General features: G+C 24.8%; 2 protein-coding genes across 2 annotated transcripts in view; both read right to left on the reverse strand.

Annotated features, from left to right (window-relative positions):
- LOC134838517 (neuropeptide CCHamide-1 receptor) overlaps positions 1 to 14402 on the reverse strand; it is a 20927-nt gene extending 6525 nt beyond the window's left edge. The window contains exons 1-2 of the mRNA XM_063854061.1: positions 14259 to 14402; positions 1289 to 1764 (exon numbers count right to left, since the gene is read on the reverse strand). Of these exons, the coding sequence (XP_063710131.1) occupies positions 1289 to 1575 (287 nt within the window). The 5' untranslated portion in view covers positions 1576 to 1764; positions 14259 to 14402. The remainder of the gene's footprint in view (positions 1 to 1288; positions 1765 to 14258) is intronic.
- Positions 14403 to 20416: 6014 nt separating this feature from the next.
- LOC134827456 (VWFA and cache domain-containing protein CG16868) overlaps positions 20417 to 25312 on the reverse strand; it is a 38279-nt gene continuing 33383 nt past the window's right edge. Inside the window, exons 6-8 of the mRNA XM_063840092.1 lie at positions 24224 to 25001; positions 21084 to 23178; positions 20417 to 20433 (exon numbers count right to left, since the gene is read on the reverse strand). Coding sequence (XP_063696162.1) covers positions 21780 to 23178; positions 24224 to 25001 — 2177 coding nt within the window. The 3' untranslated portion in view covers positions 20417 to 20433; positions 21084 to 21779. The remainder of the gene's footprint in view (positions 20434 to 21083; positions 23179 to 24223; positions 25002 to 25312) is intronic.

A 25312-nucleotide genomic window follows, 5' to 3' on the forward strand; every position in this document is an offset into this window, starting at 1 on the left:
ATTTTTCTCGATGATTTCTTGAATATTTTGTTACTAAAAATAGAAAACAAAAGAAAAAGTAACGAAAATTTTTTCTGTCCCAAAAGTTTTTAGTAAAATTTGATATTCATGAGCATCAAAGCAAAACGTGAGAATTTTGTCAACTCATTAAAATAAAACTTTTTTTGGATCATAATTTTATAGCAACGTGATATCTTATATTATTAAAAAAAAAACAAAAACTAAAAAAAATAGTTTAAAAAATATTTAAATAGTGAATAAAATATTTTACTTTATTGCTTGAAATTTTACTTCACAAATTATTGAAAATTTTATATTTAAAAAAAATTAATTTGTAAATTTAATTTAAATGTTAATTAAATATTTTGACCGAATTTCGACTCTAATTGGAGAAAAATTCGTCGATTTAAAAAAAATAAATATTAAAAAAAATAAAAAATATAAATTTATAAATAAATAAAATAATTATAAATAATTTTAATTTAAATTAATTAATTAATTAATTAAAAATAATATAAAATTTTAAAAATAGTATATTTAATATTAAAATTAAATTAAATTAAAAAAATATTTAAAAAAAAATATAAAATAATTTTTTGAAAATAATTATAAATTATATTGAAATTTAATTAATTAAATTTAAATATTTTAATTAATAAAAATAATATGATAAATTTATTTTAAACATTAAAATTTTTAAAAAACATAAAAATTATGCAAAAAAATAAAAGAAATAAAATTATTTTTTTTCAATAAAAAAAAAGCTTTACAAAAAATTATTTTTAAATATTTTTGATTTTTTCATTAAATAAATATTTCACAAAAATAAATTTGAAAAATAAAAAAATGAATATTTTAAAAATTTAGTTGACAATTTAATTAATTTTTTTTTTCACAATTTTTGTCAATGAAAACATTTTTAATCTAAATCCATACAAAATTCCAAACGTTTGTGAATATGTTTAATAAAATAATTTTTTTTATTTATTTTTCCATCATTAGATTTTTTTACTGTAAAAACCGCACAACATTTTAATAAAAAGGATCTAAAACTTTATTTGCACTGTACCTACTGAATAAGCTTAATAATGTATGCAAAAGCACTCATTCGCTCACGAAAAATTCCTGCGGCCTTTGTAAATATTTTTGCTCATTAAAAACTGAATGCTCGCGATATTTTTACATATTTTATGCGAACGGACCATATTAAAATATCATAACTTTTCATCAAAGAGTCCGAATAAAAAATCCCACGCACACAGACCAAAAATTACAAAAAAAAACTTACGTGTTTGGTACATTTCGCATCGTCCGATGTTTAATGAAAACAATAATCAACGTGCCATTTCCTAACACTCCAACAATAAAAATAATTGAAAATAAAATTGGCACCAGATACGTTTCCGGTCGATATTTGTACGGCACAAATTCCTCATTTGATGCATTCGGAAATGCTGTGGTGACGGAAAAATTGTTGTTTTGTGTGCTGCTGCTTAGGTTCGATAGCGCGTAATCTACCGCCGTTGTTATTATTGATGTTGCACCATCAATTATTTCACTCTCATTGGTCTTCATTATTACTGTTGGGCGTTTATTTTAATTTTTTTTTACTACGGGCTACACTTTTTTCATTTTATCATTCAATTTCATAATTTATTTAAATGTTGATTGTGTTCCAATATTGAATAAATTACGGTTATGACACTAAATGGATTACGTTTGATGGTTTAATGGCGATGTTGTACCGCAAACAGGATCTGTGTACTGCAAGAGTTAATTATGGTCGAAAATTATATGATGAGAGATACTTTTTTGGTTTATTAAGGCAGGAGTAAATTTTAAAAATGTTTCATATTTTTTTACTATTTTTTTTTGAAATTAAGGAATATTAATTTAATTAATTAACGAAATATTTACTAAAAAAAAAAAAATATAAAAATAAATAAAATTATTATTGAAAAATTTTTTCTATTTATAAAAAAAATTGTTGATTATTTGGTTTCATGAAAAATGATAAAAAATATTTTTTTTTTCATTTTTACGAAATTAATAAATATTTGAGCTTTCAAATTGAATTAAATTAACGAAAACTAATTAATTAAATTAATATAGTATTTTTTATTGAAAGAAAATTAATTTATATTTTTTATATAAAAAATATTTTAATAAAAAAATAAATTTTTCATCAGGTAAATTTTTTCACAAAATTTCTTTTTTTTTTCTAAAATTTAAATTAAATTAAATTAAATTTTTAAATATAAATAAATTAATTAATTTTAAATTAATTTTATTTAAATTAATAAATATAAAAAAATAAAAATAAAAAAAAAAAAATTAAAAATTTATTTTTAATTTTATTTAATTAATTAATTTAAATTTAAATTTTAGAAAATAAGAGAAATTTTGTGAAAAAAATGAAAATTTATTAATTAATTAAATTAATTAAAATTTTTAAAATTTTAATTAAATTGAAATATTTTTATTTGTTTAAACTGCCTTAACTTTAACTACATTTTATGTAGAAAAAGTTTGACAGCTAAAATAATTTTTCTCAAAATGCAATTAACTCGCAAAATAAATTTTTGATAGTTTTCATTAAATTAAAATCCGTTTTTCAATTAGAACTTTATGAATCAACTTTCAATGTAATTAATTAAAAACTGCGAGATGCCACATCAATCTCTCTCTCGCGTCGAATTTTTCACACAAACAAAAATCATTTTCGTGATAGCTTCAAACAAATGTAAATATTTACTCGTTTTTTGTGTTCCGTTCAGGTGTAAATACGTTATTTACATTACTTTTGATCGAAAACTCAAAAATCCGCTGTTGCGATGGAGACGCCTGGCATTTCGCGCCGCTTGTGATAATTATAAATAATTAGTATGCCGAAGAACCTTGAATCCGTTAAGTGCATGAAAGTAAGTGAAACCGCATCTTCTTAAAATTTTATGAATTTATTGCCGCGAACAACAACCGCGAAAAGAACATAAATTTATAATCTTAGATAAAATAATCATTTCATCTCGTAAAACAAACATTTGAACAACTTGGATAAATACCGGAGTATCGCAGAAACTTTTTCACTACTTAGGTTTCGTATTTCTTGTATGAAAACTTAAAATACGAGAAAAAATGCTCATTAATCATTTGCTATATGTTTGCGGCTGAAAACAAGAACAAATAAACACATTTTTTTTCCTTAGCGCAGCATGCGAATGAACGCGTAGATAAATTTTTTTTCGTCGATAAAATAAAATTCACATTCGCTTACATCCACAAGACACTATTAGCGAAACGAACAAGCGTTCAAGTGTCAGCAAGTCAGAAATCAATCTTTCTTACACTTGTCTTGCGAAGCGAAAACGAAATGAGGCCACTTGAAGCGAGATAATAGCTTGAACAAGTGGAACAACTTTTACACAAATTGCTTGAGGAAAAGTATTTTACAGCTTTTCGACGCGAGAAGGAAGGTATTTTTGCGATGGAATTTTTATTAGAATTTTTTTTTCGTGCTTCATTCGTCAGAAATGATTCATTGTTTGTTTTCATTCGCAACAGTTTGAGATCGTTAAAGATCTTTTTTTTTTCTTTTAATGATCCGACATTGATCGGTTTTGTGTTTTGAATAGCAAATGTTTACACATGCTTAATAAAATTGGCTTTTATTACGATTGTCTGGTGTAAAAATATTCACCAGATTGGATTTTTTTTTAATTTTTGTAAAAAAAAAATAAATTAAAAAAATTCTCAAAGAGGATTAATTTTTTTTTTAAATAATTTTCTATTTTTTTCAAAGCATAAAATAAATATTACATTAAATATTTTTTGAAAATTAAATAAAATATTTTTATTTTAAATTTAAAAAAAATTAATTAATTATTTTTAATTTCATTTAATTTTATTTCATTAATTTAATATTTTTTATTTATAATTATTTTTAAATATTTTAAATTTTTTAATTTTATTAAATTTTTTTAATAAAAAATTGAATTAATTATTTTGAATTTCATTTTTTAATTTAATTTAACTATTTCATTAATTTTTTTACTTAATTTGATTTATTTTTTATTTTATTTTAATTCTTAAAAAAATTAAATTTTATTTTTTAAATATTTTAGTAATTTTTTTTATTTTATTATTATTATATTTTATTTTTTTTTATTTTAAATTATTTATTGAAAATTTAAAAAAAAATTAAAATTTATTTTTTTGTGAATTAAATGAAAAATAAATGATTAAAATAAAAAAAAATAAATTATAAATAGAATTAATGATTATATTTATTTTTTTAAAACATTTTTCAAGAAAAAAAATTATTCAGGAAAAGAAAATTAATTTAATGAAAAAAAATCTCATTAGTAACGAAAAATTCCTCTGTCGTGTATTTATTTTTTGTTTTCCTTTAAGATAATCTTATGTCGCGCCGCAACGAAAAAAAAAGAAACCGCAAAATATTTCGGCAGCCCATTAAAATTTCGAGAGGTACACCTTAATTCTATCTTAATTACTTTATTATTCCAAAGTGTTAAGGTGCTAAACAACAAAAAAAGGCAAGTGCTCATCTGTTTTTTTCTAAGAAATTTATTGCTTTTTAAAATTATTGTTAATTTTTTATTAAAATCCCTTGTGGTTGAAAGACAAATGCTTCAAACCTTTTTTTCGGTTCCCTTGTTTTCCTTTAAAAATAACCAAAAGTTCTTTGTACGTAACTCCTCCTCATGAAAAAAATAAATTAATTCAATAAATTAAATTTTTTTAAAAGAATTAATTTCACATGAATTCCAGTCATCGTTGAATGATTACTTTTCCCGTTCAGCAAAAAAAAAATAATATGATTTATAAAGCTCTTTGATGATATATTCGAGATTTAATTTCATTTACGGAGGGCTTTATTGTTCAAATATTAAACACACATGTCTGCGCTTACACATTAATATTTGCGCCATAAACACGAAATAGGTAGCGCTTGCCGCCGAAAAATATTTTAGAATTAAATTGCCCGATGCCATGCAATCTCTAATAATGATATATAATTTACAGCAATTACAACATCGCAGCACATTTCCAAGCTATAGATGACAAAATGATGCATCGTTGGATTAAAACCGATTTATAAAATTAATATGTAAAGTTTTGGCGCGTGATATTCACACATAAAATGTGCAAATAGAGGGTTTTAGAAATGGATTTTGCACTGAATATTAATTTAGATGCTGTTTTTTAGACATGCAGTAATGAAATTGATATAGCATAATTGATGAAAATGCTTTTCCGCAAGCGAATTACGGTTAGAATTATATTTTGTCATGTAATGTGAAAATTTTTAAATTCATTGTAACACGTATTTTTATTCAGATAATTTGATGTGAATAATTAAATTTTTAAAATAATATAAATTTTTGAAGTGTATCGATTTTTATTGCGAAAGAAAATCATTTGCTAAAATTTTCTGAAAATTAAAAAAAAATAAATTTAAAAAAATAATGATAAAAATTAAATTTTAATTAAAATTAAATTAAATAAATAATTTAATTAAATTAAATAAATTTAAATAAAATAAAACTTTTATAAATTTAAAAAATATTAAAATACATTAAATTAATTAAATAAAAAAATAATTGAATAAATAAATGTAAAAAAAATAAATTTTTAATTTTTAGTTATTTTTTTAAAAATTAATATTAAAAAACCATAAAATTTAATTAGTTAAATTTAATTATGACAAAATAAATTTAACAAATTTATTATTATTAAAATTTAAAAATTAATTATTTAATAAAAATAAATTATTTTATTAAAAAATAAATTTATAAAAAAATTAATTAATAAATTAAAATAAATTTGAAATAAATAAATTTTGTTAATTTCCTAACTAAATTTAATTTTATCAAATTTTAAATTCTCATCTTTAAAACAACAACATAATTTAATAAAACTCTCAAACTCTTGAAAAATTTTTTTTTTCTTGTATTTTATTTTTTGTCAATATCAGCTTGAAAATAATCTTACTTAGATCCAAAATATGTTACATTGACATTCGACTTACATTTCCATTAAAATTTAAATATTATTCAGTAAGAAGCTTTTCATCCAAGTTGTTGCCATAAAATTAATTTTAACAAAAAAAAAAAAAACAAATCGTATCTTAAAAGCAATCTTGTCTCCAAATATCGTCAAACATAAATTTGTAAAAATCCTAAAACCCAATCGGATCTTTTTTGATGACAAACATGTATTGAACCCTGTCTAGACATTCAGGTTCGAACTTTATGAAAATCAAATTTAAATATTGTCCTCTATTAATGAGATCCGTATTAACATAAAATTTACCAATATCCATTCACGCAGAAGAAAGCAAATTCGTTCGATGCTTATCGAAGTTTTTATTGAGAGAGATTTATCGAGATTTGTTTTTTTAGCAAAAAAAAAAGGATTCGCAATCAAAACAAAAGAGTTTCTCTCTGAATGAGTTTCAAAAGGCGGAAAATTCAATTAGAATTTTAGTTTACTCATGAATTTGTATGAATAAAAATAATGTTTACTGCTCATTCAATTTATTAAAAAAAAAATAATTTTTTGAATGAAAATTCGTTCATTTAATATTAAATTTCAATCAGATTCGGATTTTTTTTTCATTGTTTATTATGCTGAATAGAAATAAATTAATGCAACAATGAAAGTGCAATTGTTTGTTCTTCACTTATTTCGAACAATAGTGAAAAATAAAACTCTTGTTGACCTGCAGAAAAAAAATCTCACATAACAAAAATTTATAAAAGCAGAAAAAATGCTCATTTGTAAAGTTAACAAACGCAGGTACTTTTTTTCTCTAATTTTTATTTTTTTGAAGAGTTTATTTTCCACAGTAAATTACTGTGTAAAGTGCTTTTTCCATTTCCAGATGACAAAAAGCTCGGCCAGCTGGAAAATAAACATTGCTAACGTTTCTTTTTATCAGATGAAAAAAAAACTTGGGTGCACCAACAGAAAAATGTCGTAATTTGTAAGGGGACTTGAATCACAGTCACGCTCGCCAGCGCTTTTTTATTGAAGATTTAACTTTTAAACATCCATGTTATGTTCTTAAGCTAAAATAAAAGGAGAACTATTTAAAATTTTGCATTGGGAAAAAATTTCCGAATGTGCATTGGGACAATTTTAAGAATGTGTATTGGGAGAAATTTTCAGACTGTGCATTGGGAAAATATTTTAGAATGTGTATTGGGCAAAAATTTTGAGAATGTGCTTTGGGATGAATTTTTTAGAATGTGACTTGGGATAAAATTCACATATCCCAATGCACTTTTTACTATCTAAGATTTTTTCTAATGCTTATTCTGAAATTTTGCCCTAATGCAACATCCGAAAGTTTGCCCCAATGCAAAATCTGGAATTTTTCCCCAATGCCAAATCTGAAAATTTGCCCTAATGCTTATTTTTAACTTTGTCCCAATGCACATTCTAAGGAATTTGTCCCAATATACATTGTGAAATTTCGTCCTAATGCACATTTTATAATTCTAACCCAATCCACATTTTCAAATTTCGCCCCAATGCACAATCTTGCGTAATTTCTGCCTTGCGAGACATAAATTTTTAATAATTTTAAGAGTTATATAACAAAATTTTGCACTTTTTGTTTCATTTTAGCTCTAATTTGTTGAAATAAAGTGATGGTAGTGGAAAAGTCATGTGCACGTGATAAAGCACAAAAACACACATGCACCCGTTGAATTAACTAGAGGAGCCTTATTATCCCCTTTCTTTCAAAAAAATATGAAAAAACGGATCTCAACTTAATTGGGCCTGTCTAATATTGCACAACGAGCACGTTGCTTGTCCAAACAAACGACAAGAATATTGTTTAAAGATAATCATAAAAATGGGGCTTTATTTTGTAACATGCCTGACAGTTTCAGCAAAGTTGTTCAGGCAAGCGAGAGAATTGCTCCAAGAATGATTTTTACAGAAATTCATGCAATCTGAAATGTAAAATCTTCAAAAAATGCACATGAGCAGTCATAAATACGAGAGGAGCAACATCTGCCACAATCTATCAACCTGTTAAATGGCATCGCAAAGATTTAAAAGTGACATGCAATTTTTCTGTGCAGTGCATGATAGGTATAAATACTTTTGTGTAAAAGAGGTTGAGTTGTGTTTGGAAGAGCATAAAAGTCTGAGAAATTTGTGAACTGAAGTGAAAGAAGAAAGAAAGAAAATTTTCTAGGTTGAAAAATATTTTTTTTTTCAAAGAGGGAAACTATGAAAAACGTGTCTTTTGATGATTTATTTAATATTCTTTGTGGTATTTAACTTTTAAATGATTTTTTTGTTTAATGAACGTAATCTTGTGTTTTAAATTGCAAAGCTGAAATAAATGAATTTTTTTATAGACATAATGATAAATTTTACTTTGTACATTTTTTTTAAAAAATCTCTTTTAATAATTAAATGTTACAAAGTGTCAAACATTTTATTTAAAATCTGTTAAATTTTTAAACGACAGATTTTGTACCTTTTATAATATTTTTTTTTATAAAAGTTTAAATTTTTATTATTTAAATTTTTTTTTATTTTACATAACTTTTAAATCAAATAAAAAAAAATCATTCATCAATTATTCAAAAAAAAAAAAAAAAAAAAAAAAAAAAAATTGAAAATTTTAAATTCATTCAAAAGTATTGATATAATTTAAAAGTTTATATCAATTGAATATTATCTTGAAGCAAGATTTTTTTTAAAATTATTTAATATTAAATTTTATCACAATTTCACAAAAGATAAACTTTTAAAATATTTCTTTATGGCAATGACGCAATTTGAATTAATGGCATGCCGTTAGTCAATAAATTGACATCAAAACACAGCTATTATCAGGAGATAAACCGGATATACTTTGCTAAACACACATCATAAATTAATAATATGTACCTATTACAGAGTTCGACACTGATTGATTTTCATAATTAATTATCTAAAAAGTTGCCTGAAACGTTGCGACAAATTTCCCCTCGTATGAAAATTCAAAATCAATTAGCACGGAAAAGAGGTCATGTCAACATTTATCCTTTTAATTTGATATGTTTGCACGTTTTGACTGGCATTTTATTTTTTGTTTTTTGGGGAAAAAAAAACAAAGGAGCGAAAAAATTCAACGAAACGATTATCTTCTCATGTTTCAATTTTTTTAATTGAAATGAAAGGGATTTTTTTCATCATTTTTTTTAGAAACAAAAAATTTTAACAAAAGTCTTTGAGTTTGATATAAAAATTTTTAATACATTTTTTTTTGTGAATGTACAAAAAAATTTTATTGATGAAATTTTTTTAGTAAAAACAAAGAAAAAAAATTCAACGTAATTAAATACTAAAAAAAAATTTGCTTGAGTTTTTTTATTGTTTTAAATTACTTTCATTAATTAAAATTTTTAAATGGACCAAAAACTTTTTTGTTTGTCAATATTAGTATTAAATTTTAAAATAACTATAAAATTGTCACAAAAATAAACTTTTACAATAGAATTTGTTCATTTTTTCAACGAAACTTTTAATTTTCGTTGTTATTTTTAAAATTAAATGGATATATTCACGAAAATTCATGCTAAAAAATTTTCCGTCAATATTTACAAATTTAAAGTAATTTCCTTTTAATTTTTTTTCAGCTAAAAAAAGTTTTATTTTTATCTGTTCGATTTTTTGCAGATCATAGAAGGGTTTCGTTGATAAAATTGACTGTGTCACGAAAAAAAAATATCTGGGTTTGATAGACAAACTTTTCAATCTATAAACTTTTTTTTGTGCCTGAGAAAAAACAAAACGAACCGATTGCGCGAATTAAACACAAACAAATTGATTTCAAATAGAAAAAAAAAATTTTTTTATGGCTTGAAAAAAAATTCTCTGAAGATAAATCACTTACATCGTATTTTTTTTTATTGAATTTTTACTTTTTTGTTGAGAAAAAAAGTAAACTGTAGAAATTTCGCTCGTAAAAAATATTGTGCGTGTCAACAACCGAAATGAACATCAAAAGAGGTGTTTTTGATTGTTTTTTACGTAATTAATTTATTTGCCAGGCGTCTCCATTAAATGTCAATGTCAATTTTTTAATTATCTCGTACATTCATCAATTTTATTAAAACAAAAAGTGACATTTACTTCGAGTTACCATGCATATAAATCACGTTCTCGAGTGCTTATCGAGCGAATAAAAGGCAAAGAAAGAGACTATTATTAAAAAGATTAATAATGTTTGCGAAAAAAACATACATAATGGCAGCTTAAAGAGCTAATCTCTGGATAAACGTCTTGCATGTTATCCCGTTGTAAGCGAGAGTCTCGTTCTTTGACTAAGACATCGCCGAGATAAAGGAAACGTGCGTAATAATTTATGAGTTCCATTCTTTTTTAATATATTTTATTTACTTGTTTCCTCAAATGCTTCTGAATTCAAACAAATAATGAGAGAAAAAAGGAGAAAAAAATGAATAATGTTATTTATCTGCAATAATACACAAGAGACTTCTTATCGTATTATAATGTCACAGGCAAAAGGTGGCATTTTTCATACATGTTATTTTACATTTATTGAATAAATTTCATTGAAAACCACTATTGTGGGAGTAAAGAGATAGATAACGGTACTGATCGCATCACTCCTTTGAGAAAAAACCCATTTTTTGTGGAAATATATTTAATAAATGCTTAAATTGACATTATTGAGTTTTTTTTTGCGTGGGGGGAATTCTTAGAAAGACTTATTAGTTTTTTTTTCGTGAACGTAAAAATGCCATAACAAAAACGCGAGACACTTGTAAAATATTTTTCTTTTAAATTCTAAGCAAATTTTGTCAATTTATTAATATTTACCGAACAAGATAAGAATTTAATAAAATTTTCTGTTGCTCGGTATTCAAAAAAATGTTGAAGCAATGACATTTAAATTTTTCAATATTTAAATAACAAATTTATAAAATAAAGAAAATTCAATGGAAATGCAAAAATAACTCGATATTTTGTTCGATTGTTTATTTTTTCATGTTTTTTAAAAATAGTATTTTGTAAGTTGATTGAATATACGGATTCTTTATCAGTCGCCTAGTTACAGAAAAATAAATACGGATTCAAGGGATTGTTTCAACGTTGATGTTAAATAATATTAAATTCATTAGAAAAAATGTTTTATAAAGTCAATTTAATTTATTTTTTTTTAATTATAATTAATTTTAATTTAATTATAAAAAAAAATCTTACTTATTCTGTTTTTAATTGTTAAGATAGAAAAAAAATTTTTTGTAGATTTTTTTTTAAATTAAAAAAAAATAAAAAAATTTTTAAGCATTTTAAACAAGGTATTGAAAATATTTTAATTTTAGGTATATTAAATAATTTTTTATTAAATTTTTAAAAAATTAAAATTTTTATTATTTTATTTAATAATTTTTTTAATAACGATTTTATTATTTTATTCAATGTATTTTTTTAAATAATTTTTTTAAGTTTTTTTTTGCAGTATTTAATAGTTTTAAAATTAATTTTAATAATAAAAATTTTAATCAAATATTTAATTTAATTAATTAAAATATTAAATAATTAAAAAATCAATAAAAACATTATACCTATTTATTTTTTTTTCGACAAATATTAATTAAAAATTAAATTTGTATCTAAAATATCATCTTGTATTTTTTTCACCTTTAATAAAATTAAATGTATAATTTTTCGTAAGATAAAAATATACACAGAAATTACACGTCATACGAAATTTCCGGTCAGACTGTTTCGTAATTATCACTTATTCAGCCAAAATTAGGTTTTTTTTCTCTCATTTAAGGTATCTGTAATTATCAGTATTTTATTTTTTTTCTTCGTATTCATTAGTGTCACCTTACGAAAATATCTAAGAGGTATTTAATAAGAATTAATGTTTTTTGTTTTTCTTTCCTCTTACTCACAAGAATCTCAAACGACCGTAAAAGGATCATTAATAAAATATTCATGTGAGTGTGGAAAGAGATAAAAATGTTGTTTATTAAAATAATACTTAATCGCATTATATTAGATTTGAGTCTTGTTTATTTTTTTATAGTTGTGTGAAAAGAATATCAGAAATGACACGTGAGAAAAAATATTTTTATTATTATTTCTTTAATTTATTTTTGTTATAAAAATTTTTAACTTTACAAATCAAAATTAAAAATAATTACATAAATTATTGAAAAAAAAATAATATTTTTTTATTAAAAAAATTTAAATAATTAATTAATTTTTAATTAAATTATTATTAATAATAAATATTTAAAAAAATAATAAAATAAAAAAATAAATAATGAAAAAATTTAATAATTAATTAATAATTTTTTAATTTAATAAATTTTAAATAAATTTAATTGAGTCAGTTAAATTATTAAATAAATATTTAAAAATTAAAAATAAATAAAATAAAATAACCTTAACCTTAGCATCATTAACCCAGTTTCCATAAAAATAAATGCATTTTTTATAAAAAAAAAATAAGAGGATGCTCATTTGTAACTGACGGAACGTCATTTTGCATCAAAATCCCAACAACTTGATTTCAATAAAATATAAAAGTTTATTATTAGCATTGACTTCTGACGTTGTCTGATAATTTATCATTATAATTGTTGTGTGCTACCGCTATCAACATCATTAGTTTTGAATTATTTTCCTACTTTATGCACGTTTTTTCTTCTTGACAAATTATCGTGGAAATTTTCCCATTGCTTTTTAAAGGCAAAACTTTCGATCAGACAACAATTCAAAAGATTCGTGATGATAAAATCAATGAAAAAAGAAGAAAAACTTGCAAAAATATGCCTCAAGTACAAACCTTTCAATAAATAAAGTAAAACGTATTTTCCGTTATTTACTCTAAAAGGGAATAAAAAAGTTGATAGAATTTTTAAAGAAAATGTTTGCGCACTTAAAGTTTACTTTTTAATTTTTTTTTTTTGCAATTTTTTGAACAAATAAACTCTTTCATTGGTTCAATTTCAAGTTTTTCTTGTAAAAAAAAATACAAAATGTGATTTTTCTCATCTTCTTCATAGCAGGAAAAATAAATTATGAAAGTGACTAAAAGTTATTTAGTTGTTGACAACAAGTTTTTTAATAAAAATATATAAAACTAAGTCCAAAAATAAAAAAAAAATAAGTTACTGACGACATTTTACGAGTATTTCTCTTTTATTTTATTATTTTCATCATCATCATGGTGGCATAAAACTAAACGCCGAACAATTATTTTTTTTATGGATTTTGCGTTAAACATTTTTTTTTCATATACCAGTCGTCTCCATCGCACACATGCATTAAGTACTTTCTACTAAACTGTTAATGAATGTTTTTCACGTAAATATTAATAATTAATGTAAACACATGGGTTCTAGTTTTTTTTCGTATTAAGAGACAGTGCAACGGAAATAGAATGACAAAAAAAAATTCATGGGAGAAAATCAACTCGCTTCGATGTTTGTTCATTTTAATAAAAAGTAAATATTTATCCTAGCAAGTTTTTAAAAAGAATGGACTCTATTATAAATCTGTCACTTCTCATGTAGAAACTACTAGTTTTTTTTTCATTTGCGGTGAGGGAGACAGAATTTAAATGGGAAAAAATGTAGGTTGATGTGTATAAATCATAACTTTTTAAGAGCAACCAATAAATCATGTATGTTGATTTTTTTTTGTTCATTTTACATAATAGAAAGTCGTTGCGGTTATCGCATAACAGTTTTCCGCACTTTACAAGTGAAGCATTTTACTTCCATTTTTATTATGATTCCATTTTATTTTTTATTCTGTTATAATAATGGTTGAGTCAATTTACATACGAGCATTTTTGATTTGCCATCATCACTTTTATTTTATTATTTTTTTCACATTTTTTTTTTTTAAATTATTATTTTATTCTTGAATGACAAAAAAACGCGCATTTTCCACTCAATTTATTATTTGAAGATGATTGAGTAGATTTTTTTTCATTACGCAACAGACATCTTGATGTGACATTTGCACTATATTTAATTTTCAATAAATATGCAAAATATTTTTTAAACGATATTTATTGAAAATTAAAAAAAAAAATCACTTTTTTAATTATTTTTTCTAATTAATTTTTTTTTCTTTCAATTTTTCTAAAATAATTTATTTTTTTAATTATTTCCATATGTTTCGTGTTCAAATCAATTTCACTTTATTTTATTTTTTTATTATAAAAAATTCATTACCTCAACCTCACTTTGTGTAAAAATAAATAAAAGGACAATAAAAAGTTGTTTGATTACTCAACCTTTATTTATTATTATTTTTTTTTATTAATTTAAAATCTCGATAAAAATCTTTGTAGCGTGTCAAAGTCAATTTATTGGTAAATTACAGTTCAAACGGCGGAGGTGCGAATTGCAGAGCGGCGCGTCTGAATCACGAGACAATTCCTTTACGACTGAAGCTAACACAAAATTTCAAAAGTAGTTTTCAACAGTCAACAAAGATTTTCGAGATGTGCGGAGATACTGTGATGTGTTGTTATATGGTAGCAATAAAAAGGCGGTAAAAATGTTCGAATAACACAAAAAGGTGCGAAATGCGCAGACGCGAAAAACAGGTGTTTCGAAGTTGAGGCATTTGCGAAATTGATTCATGAAATGCATGCCGGCAGTTTTGAAGGACACAAAATACAATAGAAGTCAGCTGATAAAAAGCAGTAAGTGTCAAATTTGGGGCACTGAATATTTTTTTTTAAATTAAATTGAAATTACATTGAAGTAAAATATTAATTAAAAAAATTCTGAAATAAATTTAATCATAATTTAAATAAAAAATTGTTTAATTAAATAAAATTAATGAAAAATTATAAAATATAGCAACAAGTGGTTTCAGTAGCTGTGAAATAAAAAAAGTGACATCCGTTGTTCAGTAGCTGAAGTCTAATATATTTTTTTGCAGATGAACAAAATAAAAAAAAATAATTTGTTTATTGTATCAAATATTTTTATAATTAATTAAGATTTTAGAGGGATTTTTTTAAATTAAAAATTATTTAAAATTTAATTTAATTTTTTTATTAATTATTAATCATTTTATATCAAATTATGAAATTGCAAGAAAAAATTGAAAACAAAATATTTTTTTCAATTTCAAAGAAAAAAAAAATCCCAATTAGATTTTTTTAAATTTAAATTTTATTTCATTCAATTAAAAAAATTTATTTAATTTTTTAATTTAAAATTTAATTAAAAATTTTATGTTTATTTTAAAAAAATTAAAAATTTAATTTAAAAGTTTATTGAATTAAAATTATAAAATTTAATTATTAATATTAATTTTAAATTGAAATTATGGAAATTGTTGCAAAAAAAAATTTGTAAAAAAAAAATTTATGTGACTCAATTTTAGAAAATAATTTTTAATAATAAAAATTTTGAAGCCTTATAAAAATCCATCAAAAAAATAAAATTCAAATAAAAAACCAACAAATTTTTTTTTGTATAATCTCTTCATTTTTATTTATCAATTTTTGTAACTACTCCTACAATTTTATAGGACGAATTACTTTTTCTTTTTTATTTATATTGAAACGTTTTTTTTGTGTTAAATTATTTAAACTAAATATATTTTACAATTTACACATTTTTTTAACTATAATTCCTTAACAACTTACAATAAATACAGTTTTGAACAATTTTTAATTTTACACTAAAAATAATTATTTTATTTTGCATTGCAACTGACTTTTCATTAGCTAATAATTTTCAACGCTAATTACTTTCGAAGTTTTATAAAATATTTATTATTATTAATTACATTCGTAACTAAGAAACTGCAATATAATATTGATAGCAGAGTTCGTGAACGTGAGCGTGACCAAGAAAATTATCGATGTTCTTTAATTTTGTTATTTTTATACAATTCAATGAGTTTTTATATACAAAATGAATTTTTTTTTAAATGATGGATGTTACCGATGAAAAAATTTATTTATACCACTTCCGTTCCGAAACTCTTTGCTACTACAATTTATTTTTTTTTAATAATTAAATAACAAAGTTGTTACACTTTAAGCTCGTTTCATAAATAATTGACTATAACGTCTATAAGATTTTTTTTATTATTTTTATTTATTATCAAATATTTTTTTTTTTTATTTTTAATCATTAAGTTTTGAAGTTTCATTGTAAATTGTATTTTTTTACGTATTTTTGGAAAACTGTTGTTTGAAAAATTGGATAGATCGACAAACTTAATAATTATTTATTATTAATATTTTTTTTATTTATAAATGTTTAAGTAATTCTCGGCTATTCTAGTCAAAAAGGTTAACTAACACTGTGTGATTGAGTTGTCTTAAATGGTAAGATTTCTATTGAACTTTGTATGTTTTTGTTTTAGGAAGGATCAAAAAATTCTGATTTCTTTTTTATTTTTTAAAATTACAGAAAAATATGGTAGTTGGAAGCACTTTTTTGTTAATTCGTATATATTTTTATATTCTTCATTTTTTTAAATGTATTTTTAATTGTTTTAAATTAAATTTTCTAAAGTTAGTAATTTCATCATGTATGTGGTGTAAGATAATAACAATAATGATGATAATGAACAAAAAAAAAGTCTCGTTCTTGTAAACTAAGACTAGACTACATGATAAACTTGCTTAATTGCAATTACATGAAAAGTTTCCTTTCTACCGTTGTTATTACAATTTTTTACTATATGGAGCTAATGATGTGATTTATGTGAAATAGAGAGAGAAAGAGAGAGAAAAGCGTAGAAAATTGTTGCTTCTTTTAAAGAAAAAAAAGATGAAAGTAAAAGTGCAATCATCATACAATTAAAAGTTTTTATTTGTTATCAAAAAGTTTTAAATACTCCTTTTTTACAGTGAATCCCGTTCAAAATTGTTAGTTTGAGTAAAGTTTAGAGATATTGATGTTGTTGCGGGTAAATAATAATAAAAGGGGAAGTTTTTCCTTGTAAAATGGTTTCCGGCAGTATGTAGCATTAAAATATTATCTTAATTTGTGGAAGCAAGTTTTCGATAGAAAAACAAAGGAAAAGTGCAAATTTCCCTATATTAAACAATTATTTGTGGATTAAGAGTGATTTAAATGTTGATTTATTTGTTTATTTTGGCTAGAATATTATTATTATTTTTTTTATTGTTATCTTACGGTCATATTTTATACACACATTTTTTATTTATTTTATTTTAATCTAATAAAAATAAAATATATTTAACAAGAGGGGACAGCACAGACACTTCATCAAAAACAAAAACACTTGAAAAATTAGAAAAACACATAAATCTGTCCGAATAAAGTTCCATGAACAGGAAAATTGACTTTTGAACTTTTTAACACCAAAGTTTAAAAAGACAAATACTCCCCGTACGACAGATCATAAAACAAAAATAGACAGACAACACGTACTGTTTTTGTAGTGACTATAAAGTTTTTGTCAACAAAAAATTCAAAACTTTATCGTAAATAATAAAAAAAGGAACGACGCCACATAATTAGATATATGATGTATAAAAAATTTTTTTCTGTAAATATTTTTCATCAACTACTCGTAAAATACTTGTTAAAACTAAGTCATAACCTAACCACGACATAATTTCATTAAATACTACCCCTGTTTTCTGTATCATCGTAATATATATTTTTTTTGTTATCTTCTTGTACTTTTATACATATAATTTAGAATCAATTATTTTTTTCTGGCAAGATTTCAAAGTGCGCGCGGATTAGAGTACCATCTTCTCGGCTCTTTGTATTTTTTTTTCTTTAAACATAATTATAAAAGTTTCTTGTTGATGATAATAATTATAATGACATTAATGTAAATTTATACATAAACAAAAGTTGACAAGCCACTAAATTATACGGAAAATGTCTCAACACGTTTTCTTTTTGTTTGAAACAGGGTCGAAAATACTTTCGGTAAAAAAATAAAACTTTTGCTTAAGTAAAAACACTTTAAGTTAAAAAAAATATTAAGTTGACTTATAAATTTATTTAAAAATTTAAATATTTAACTTAATTTTAGAATTATTAATTTTATTAATTAATTTAAGTAAAAATTTAAAAATTAATTAATTAAAAATTAATTAATTTTAAATAATTAATTTTATTTAAAAATTAAGCCCAAAAGTTTAATTTTTCAAAAAATTTAATTTTTTTCATTAAAAATTGTCTGAAATTCCAATAAAATTTTAATTAAATTTAAAAATTTTTACTTATGATTTTAAGTTTTTAATTTTTTTTTTGACTGAAAGTAATTTCGACCCTGGTTTAAAAACTTTACCAAATGATAATAATTTAATTTAAAGTCATCATGAGAAGTGTAATTCAATCATTTCCATTTAATATCTCATCGTGAAAATTGAATAAGATGCTAAACAAAAATGAACAAAAGCGTTTTTTTTTTAAATATTTAAATTTTCTATTGTTTCATCGAAGTATTGTTCTTTTATTGTATGTACGTCACTCTAGCAGACAAACTATACCTAGTCTCAATAAATTGTGCATAAAATCCAATGAATTTAAAATTTTAAATCAGATTATATCCTTGAATACCTTTTTCAAATGAAATCAATGTAAAAAAAAATATCTATTGAAATAGATATTGAGTGAAATCTAGTTCATATTCTATTTGCCTACAAACACAATAAGGTGTTATATTCTACGGGGAAAAACGTTGCACGATATCAAAATGGGAGCTTTAAACGGATTCACCTGAAAAATCATAAAATTATCGTTGATATATATATTGGCACATAACTCCTTTCAATCACTTATTTCTTAAATCGTTAAATAGAAATAGAAAAAGTGACATTCCTTACATTTTTTTTCTTTTATTTTTCCCTTACATTTTTGGGCATGATAAAATTTTTTTTATTGAATCCATAAAAAAGATAAAAAATAAAATACAAGTTTCGTGCAACGTTTGAATTGATATGGTATTGACATGAACGACAAAAAATATTTATACCGGAAAATTTATTTATAATATTAAATAGAAATGAGTGTTTATAAAATTACGGATGTTTGTACTTTACAAGTATAGACTAGATCCTTTATTATTGAAATAGCAAAAAAAAAAAAAAAATGGTAGACAAATATTTATATTTTATTCACTCGTTGGCATGAAATGTAATAAAAAAAACGCGTTTATTTGCTCGGAGTGCATTAAAAAGGTGGAAGCACTCTAATGCGATTATTTTTATGCACACACTTACAGCTGTTTTTCACTCATTTTAAGTACTACCAACACAAACACATCGCAAAAAATATGAAAAAAGGTATTTATTAGGACACACGATGCTACTCTCTAATACTTTTGTGTGGTGCAGAAAAATGTTTTTTCACCAACAACGTTATTTCATGGTATTATTATGAAACGGTTTATATTTGTGTTGTAACTTGTTGCTCTCGGAATTTTTTTTTTGTTTAAAATTTGTTGCTTGTATTTATGTTTTCGCTTCATTTCATCTAGAATTGTTATTATATGTGATCTGATCGTTAAATAACGAAACGCGTCTCTCTCACCGAGGAAATTTTTAAAAAGGAAAGTCGTGACATCGTTTCGCTGTTGGTTGAGCGAGAAAATAAACTTGACCATGCAACTTGTTGCTGCTGCATTTAAACATTTAAATGTTGTTCCAACAAACAAACACATTCTCTTCGTCGAATATAAAGTCAAGGTAAATATTTAAATAGTGTGGAGACGTCTGGTTGTTTATTTTTTGGTACGAGTCAAATTATCTTTTGTCATTTTTCAATTTCTTCAATTTATTCTCATTTTGCATGCAAATCCATTTTCAATGAATATATCCTTCATCATTGAGCGGCATTATATGGTTGCCAATAAATGCGCATCTATCTATAGGTAAAGATATTGTTTGCATAAAGCTCCTCGGATAAAGTGCAGAAGAAATATATTTATACCTTTTGATGTGTTGTACTTGAACGGAGATACATACTGTGACGTGTAGATCGATTGCATGCAGACACATTGTGCCAACCGCCCCATTACAATCGGTTATGTATGTGGAAAAATTTAAAATTCTGTGTGCCAAATCATGTGCATAAATCAGATTGATTAAAAATTCAAGTACAATTTTATTCTTGAATGCCGTGAGCGATTATTTGAACACACATGAAAAAAAAATTCGAGAGTCATGTGAATGATTAGACACAGAAAATGTAGAAAAAAATATATCAGACTGTTCTTTTCTATTTATTTTAAGGTTTCCGTGTTAGTATATCGGGTAGTTTTCCCACCTGTCTCCATTTACTGCCTCTGAATTGCATCTCATGAGAACAATTTATAACACGATTGCTTGGATTTTTTTTTCAACAAATTTTGTTTTGTCATCTCATTCTATTTTTTTTCTCTTTGAAGCTGAAAAATTAAAGTAAGTTGTTTTGAGCTTGTATTAGGTATATTAGCGCATTTTTTATGATATTTTAGGTAATTTTTCAATTTATTTTTTTAATTCTGATATTCGAAGTAAATTATTTAAAATTTATTAAATATTAATTTTAAAAAATAATAAAAATAAATTTTATTTAATTCGCTTTTAATTTTTTATATAAAACTACATATTTTTTTTAATTGTTAAAAAAAATATTTTTTTTTGTATCTTAAATTTTCATTTAATTAATTTTAATTAAATTACTTATTAAATGAATTATTGAATTAATTTTTTTAATTAATTAATTTTAAAATTAATATTAATTTTAAAGTCCTTCATTGAATTATATGAAAATATTTAAAATATAATTTAAAGAAAAATCATTTTAAAAATATTTTTACTTGATTTTTTTTTTAATTTTACAAAAATCATCAATTTAAAAAATTAAAAAAAATAAAAAAAAAAATAAAACATTTTTTTTAATCCAATGAAATTTTTTATAAGAAACAATTTTATATGAAAATTTTAAGCTAAATTATTTTTTTTTCGAATTTTTTAAATTAAAATTTAATTAATTCAGAAAAATTTATTTTAAATATCAGAACTTTGAAAAAAATCTCAAAAAATTTCTTTTTACCGAAATGCCCGAAACAATAAACGTCGACGGTATACCAGTTCAATTTAGTCGCTTGTCAATTCCCAATTGAATTTTCATTGAATCCTTTCACATATTTGTACTCGGAACAGATTTTTTTTTTGTTTCGTGAGTATGTCGCTATTATTATTACCCACTACTACTACTTCTACGATTATTTGTGAAACGCGACTGAATTTAATGAAGTGAAAATTTCATTGAATCGTAAAATGATAATTTTTTTGCCTGCATTTACGCGGCGATTACTGCTTTTTTCTGTTTTCTCTCACACACTTTTTTTCCTGTTTTGTTTGCGAAAATCGTGTGAAATCCCATATAAATACCTTTTTTCTCTCTCACAGGAATTCCTGCTCGTTCTTTTGTCTGTTTTAAACGGTTTTGAACGTGAGCTTTACTACATTACTTTATTTTATTTTTATTATTTGGATAATTGGGTCAAAAAGATTTTTTCTTGTTAAACGTGTTTAGTGCGTTTTATGTGTAAAAATTGGTTTTTTAGTGACGGAAAATTATAAAAAGCGCTCGTTTTAGAAAAAAATTGTTGTAAGTCGGATTTTTTTGGAAAACGTATAAAAGCCAAATAAATATTGCAGTTTGCCAGGTTATGTGCAGCATGTGTCGGGGTTGTCGTGTACAAAAAAAGGACAATTTTGTTTAAAAAATGATTATTGAAGATTGCTATGAAACATCTACGTGACCATGAACCGTTACTGGCGCTAAAATTAGTTTTTGTTGTGCAGCAACAATACTATTCTGATTGGCTAGCGTCGTCGTTGGCGAGGAACATAAGGGTAACCGATTATCACAAAAGAGTGGCGAATTGGGTTTGCTACAACTACTGTTTTCCTTACTGTTACGCGGACTACTACAACTAAGATTAAGATTAAATTTGTCTCTATTTGAGTTATTTGAGTGATGTTTCGCGGTTGACGTTGATGATGCCGCCACTCCAATGGCAGATGTTGTTGGTACTTGTTGATATTCGTAGTTATTGCTATATTTCGTATTGGGAAAGTACGAACTTGATATTGAGGTGTTGATGGAAGCCAAGTCGGAAGTTGACATATTGTAAGAACTACGTGCCCCATGATGATTATGCACACTCGGATAGTCAATGCCGCTCGACAAATACAAATGTTCGGAGTCTTCTTGCGGCGTCATTGTCGAATAGCCCAAATCTGACTCGCCGCCTCCCGTGGTACGACGATAATTCGACACAACGCGATAAGGCGACGATAAATTTGGCAAAATTACAGCATTATTCGTCTGATGTAACAATAAATTCTGCCGTATGTTGTTCATTTCGCAGTCATCCGGCGACATATCGTCATAATCGAATCGCGATAATGGCATACCGCAATTATCCTGTAATGAATCGCCATACAAATGATGCCCGTTAATTACTGTTTGGTCCACGGTATTACGATAGCAGTACATCGCGAGTGCGATAATGATGCACAAAATCATAATTGCGCCCGCAAACGATCCCACAGCCGAATATCCCGGCGAAAAAATCGACGGATCGACCAAAGTTGTGCCCAAAATTGGTTCGCCATACGGATCCGATGACCCAAGAACGCCATTGAAGCACGTGATGGACGACGTGCAAAACGGCGTCGCAAGTAAACTGTCGCCATCGACATCAACTTGACACCATTCGCAACCTAACACGCCCAAGCAGTCGTATTGCGTGACATAAATGTCGCAACTCACCGTGAGGCATGACTGCATCTCGATTTCGTCGCCTTGTGCGAGGGCAGTGTACGATGTTAGTTGTTCGGGATAAACGCGACAACTGGAAGAGTTTTGGGATGTTGCGTTGAGACTTCCGCCGTCGTCGTACATGTCGAGCGGGCATTCGCAGGGGCACTCGCATTCACTTTGCTCCATGCGGTTGCAATTGAGACACAGGCGATCGATGGTGCTGCACGGGCAAAAGGCTCCCGTGTCGTACGACGAGTTGACAATACCAATAAAAATGTTTGTGTTTGGTATCAGCATTATTTGATACTTTGTCTTTTCACCCTGCACTAAATTGGTCACAATGTCGGTGTGCGAAATATTGAATTGATAGTATCTGGAAAAATAATGAAAGACGAAGAAATGTATAAATCGCAAAAGAAACGGAAATAATTTTTATTGTGTGAGGCTGTTACAAATTTATTTTACTTATTTTTTGTTCCTTAAAAAAAAGTAAAAATTCTAAAAAAATTTTAATATTAAAAAAAATTCTAAAACTAATTAATTTAAATTAATTTTTCGAATAATTAAATTGTTAATTAATAATATTTTTTTAAAATTACTAAAAATTTTTAATAAAAAATAATTTTAAAAAAATTATTAAAATTAATAAAAAATTAAATGTTAAAGTATAATTTAATTAAATAATAATTTTAAAAGTTAATTATTAATTAAAAATAATTAGAAAATAAATTTAAAATAATTAAAAAATTAAATTTATTACTTAATGTTGACCAAAAAAAAAAATTAAATAAAAATAATGCAAAAAAAAAACTAGAATATAAATCAATTTAAAAAATAATTTTTTTAGATTAAAAAAATATATTTAAAAATTTTGCAAATTTATAATATTTGTATTTAATAAAAAAAATTTTTTTAATCAAATTTTTAAAATAAAATACAAATCGAAATACAAAAAAAAATTATTTTAAAATTTTATAATATTTTTAAGAAATTTTTTGAATAATTTTTCAAAATTTTTGTTATTAAGGTATTCTTTAAGTTTTTTTTTTATTTTTTCAGACGTTCTAAAATTAAAAATTTTCAATTAAAAATTAAAAAATTGTTAAAATTTATGAAATTTTGTATGAAAAAATATTTTAAAAATTTCCTCCAAAATTATTTGGGACAAAAAATGTGAAATAAATTTGTAAAAGCCTAAAGGATGCGGAGAAAATCTCATGGAAAGACGATGAGAAAATGTTTGCAAGATTTATTGTTTTCGCAAAAAAAAAAATAAAATAAAAAGGAAACGAAAGAAAAGAGGACACATTTAAACGGGTTCATAACAATTGTTATCTTCGCATGTCGTCCTTCCTTTCGCTACCATTCCATTATTTGCTGAAAGCAGCTTGCGGCAATGTTCTCCGATAAATACGTACCTTTGTACTGTGCGGTTGATATAATTGTTACACAATCGTTTGCTCACAAAATGCTCGTGATTCAGTATGTCACTCGCAACTTGAGATTCTTTTGCAGTCAAATGCTCCGACAATAATCTATTGTTATTTATTGCGGGCAATATGATGTCGGGATGTGCTATTAAGTAGCCCTTGTCATCCATCAAGAAGCATTTTATGTTGTTGTTGCCGCACAAGTGTGAGGCATCGAGGAGGAGTTTGTAGAAGAAACCTTGTGTAAAGTCAAGGGCGATCACAGCCATGGGTGTTTGGCGATCCGACGCGAAGCTTCCCGCATCAGATTTGCCTTGGAAAATTGTAAATGCCACACTAACGATGTATCCGGCACCGCCCGCATCTAAATATGGCTCTGTTATGACGAGTCGTCCTGGATGCTCCATCGCTTTGAGGAACCATGGGCGACGCGTCGCTTCGAATTCGGATTCCAACAAGCAGCCCGGATACACTTGCAAGACGCCGTTTACGGTACTGACATACCGACGAATTATGTACTTTTTCATGGTATCGGCATTCACGTGCATTCGCTTGAGATACATCATGACTCGCAATGAGGCTAATACATCATTCTTGATGTCGTCCCGTAAGCCCGGATTCGTGACGTCTTCCGTTGCATCGCGAATGTACGCCATGATGGCACGTATTGTTTGGATATTTGATTCGACATCGCCCTCCCGATTTATTCTCAAATGACTGAAAGGCGATTGGAATGCGGCAGAGCTCAGATACAGTGTTTCGGCATCTGTGGCGATGGCGAGGCGTTCGTTGTTGTTTCATAAATAAATAAAAGATGAGGAAGAAAAACCAAAAAGAAATTGTGTGAAAAATAGTCCCAACGTGAATAATAATTCAATACTGTGTGCCTGCCTTTCTTACTTCTGTCACGATAAAAAATTCATGTTTCGCCAGCTAAAATTTCTGCGAGACATGAAAATTGGTTCAAATAATTTCAGAAAATTTCAAAATGTGTATTGGGACAAAATTTTAGAATTTGCATTGGGGCAATATTTTAGAATGTGCATTTGGGCATATATTTAGATATAATCCCAATGC

This window comes from Culicoides brevitarsis, chromosome 1 (assembly GCF_036172545.1).
Source record: "Culicoides brevitarsis isolate CSIRO-B50_1 chromosome 1, AGI_CSIRO_Cbre_v1, whole genome shotgun sequence".
Taxonomy (NCBI): domain Eukaryota; kingdom Metazoa; phylum Arthropoda; class Insecta; order Diptera; family Ceratopogonidae; genus Culicoides; species Culicoides brevitarsis.